Raw genomic sequence first — 2709 nt, 5'->3', positions numbered from 1 at the left:
TAGCCTCAGTGTCTTAAAATTGAATTACTATTTGTGAAAAGATCCTTCTGGCTGAGCAGTGTGCCACAGAATCAGCCCATGACCAAGTCCTGGTGCCAGATTCATGAATCCTGTTTAAAAAGGGTTTTAAACATTTTGGAGCCACTCAGGTATATTCATCCAAAAGGATTTTGTGACTTGTTCCTTGCACTGGCCAAGCATGTTATATCCCTCAGTGTGGACAGACAGCTACAATGGTCCAGCCAACCAAGCTGGCAGAGAATTAATTGTGACCCACAGGGGTTTTATGTTGATTTAAGTAGTAAAAACTGCTCTTGATAATGTTGTAATAAATTAGGATCAGCCGGAAGCTGTTGGGTTTTGTGGCCTCACTGAGCCTTTATGGTAGGTGTTAAGTTACTGCTCGTATAATCATTGCAGAGTTGGTGATTTGGGAGGCAGTGTGTTGTGGGTGAATATTCTTCTCTATGGGCTTCGATTCCCATTTCCAATTGCACGGTGTGATCCAGACCTGGGTATCACAGGCCATTTAGTGACCTGGGAGTTCTCTGGGTGGTTCAGAACAGGGATATCAGCAGCTGAACAACCCAGGCCTCCGCGCGGAGTGTTAATTATGAAAGTACTTCTAATATTTCCAGTCACCGTGACTCCTTCTGGACAGATCACGACCTCGGGCGCGCTGACGTTCGACCGTGCGTCCACGGTGGAAGCCACAGCCATTATCTCGGAGAGTCCGGCCCAGGGTGATGTTTTCACTGGAGCCACTGGTAAGAATTCAGGTGTATGTCTGGTAGAAATCCCTGAGAAGGAGGAAAAACGCCCCTTGCTGTAGGAGGAGGCATTCTGAACGCTGCGTGAAGGATTTATTGCTCAAGAGCTTACAGAGAGGCTGTACATAACCTGCTGTCCTTCCTTTGAAATGATTTCAGCAGCTTGAAACCTCACCAGCTGCACAGGAGAAGTTTTGTCCAGATGTGGCAGCTGCTCATGTACAGCTCTGCAGATTTCGAGGGTTTTCTGATCACCTCTTGTCATTTTTTCACTCCTCCTTTGGCCTTAAATACTACCAAAAAAGAAGAAAGCTAGCTGAGTGTTGAAACTGAGTGAAAAATGCTGAATAAGTGCTGAAAAATGCCAGAATAAATTAAACAAAATCTAAATGCATGGCATATATTTCAGTTCTCAGTTTGATTCATACATGGGGTTGTGAGCTCTGCTGAGGGAACTGTCCTGCTCTCAGACCAGGGTCTGGAGTCCTGTGATGATGGTAATTATTCATGTGCAGGGGTGTGGGAGGGGAGGCAGCAATAACCTTTCCCTTTAAAAGTGGAAGCGGAGGGAGGTGGAATCAGCCTGAGGTTGCTTTGCTTGCTGACTGTGTAAGATCAGCTGCTGTTTCTCATCTGCAACCCTTGTAATCAGCATCGAGTTCTTGTATAAAATGGAGCAGAGTATGGGTGGGAGAGGCGTGACAAAGCCTGCCAGCCGTGTCGGGCAGCGAGTCCTCATGCCCCTGTTCTGCTGCAGTTCAGGACACCGGCGTCCAGCAGCCGTGCCGGGTCAGCCACCCCGAGCCTCACTACCCCAGTTACCAGGACAACTGCCAGATCTCCCCTTTTCCCGAAGCCGCGCTGCCGACCTCGCATCCCAAAATCGGTGAGTTGTGTGTCCGTCACCTGAGGCACGGTTAGCAGCGCTGGATTTAACCTCTCATCTGCTTCCTCAGCAAAGGGCAGGATCCAGGCAGGAAAATAAACTTTGCTCAGTTGTGCTTGGGAGTGGAGGGGTTGTTGAGATTTGGACCAGCAGATTTTCTGCTCCGTGGAAAGTTTTTCACTGTTATTGAGAACTTGGATTTGCTGTTTTGTACCAGAGGCTGTTGTGATCCTGCTTCCTAAATCATTTTGCAGTCCCCTGCCTTTCCCAAGGCTTCTGCTTCGAGGTTTTTGTCACCACTTGGGCACTGTGGTCAACCACTGATGCAGTGTTTGCTCTCAGGAGACCGTCCCCACTACAATTATGTCACAGAAGCTTTTCTAACAGTTCCCAGTGTCTTTATGAATCCCCTGGCACGTGCTGGAGGCAGTTCCAGGCAGGTTTGTTGTGCTGCTCGCGCATCCCATGTCAGTTTTCCATCCCTTAACACTGGTGTTTGTGCTGGGATGACAGGTGCTGGTTAAGAAGTGGCAGTGAGAGCCTCCCCTGCTGGGATCAGACAGACTCTGGGGTAAAAAAAATAAGAGATGGTACAAAAAATTCTGAATGCACATCAGGCCTGTCGTGTCTGACAGGACGGGTTTATCAGACCTCCTCAAAGGTAATTGTCTTACATGAACTGAATGACTTTTTGTTTGGAGAGCTGACTGCTAAATTGAGTGAACTGCAACATGATTTGAGTGTTGCCTGTACTGATAGAAACTGGAAGTGTTGAAGAAACTGGGATTGCAAATTTGGAGTGTTTTTATCAAGCCTGGGCAGGAAATAGAGCGGGGAACAGTCTGGCACTGGCTGGCTGAGGGGTGAGGCAATTCACAGGCCTCTCACTTCTCTGATTCCTGTGATCCTGTGAAGTTGCTCTGGTACGTTGTGATCTCGCTGACACAGAGGAGCTGTGAGCAGCCCAGTTTTCATCCCTGCTACTGTTCTCTCAGACATCAAGAAAAGATCCCGTGAAGATGGAATATTCCTTTGTGCAGCCCATGTTCTCCC

General features: G+C 48.1%; 1 protein-coding gene across 1 annotated transcript in view; it reads left to right on the top strand.

The window, feature by feature from the left end:
- Positions 1-2709, top strand: part of LOC104520600 (deformed epidermal autoregulatory factor 1 homolog) — a gene marked incomplete at its 5' end in the record, with an annotated part of 16927 nt that overhangs the window by 5282 nt on the left and 8936 nt on the right. Inside the window, 2 exon segments of the mRNA XM_029083576.1 lie at positions 639-767; positions 1528-1656. Coding sequence (XP_028939409.1) covers positions 639-767; positions 1528-1656 — 258 coding nt within the window.

The sequence above is a fragment of the Antrostomus carolinensis genome, unplaced genomic scaffold, assembly GCF_000700745.2.
Source record: "Antrostomus carolinensis isolate BGI_N321 unplaced genomic scaffold, ASM70074v2 scaffold29372, whole genome shotgun sequence".
Taxonomy (NCBI): domain Eukaryota; kingdom Metazoa; phylum Chordata; class Aves; order Caprimulgiformes; family Caprimulgidae; genus Antrostomus; species Antrostomus carolinensis.
Note: the sequence above shows the minus strand (reverse complement) of the source record. Positions and strands in the feature narration are given on the sequence as shown.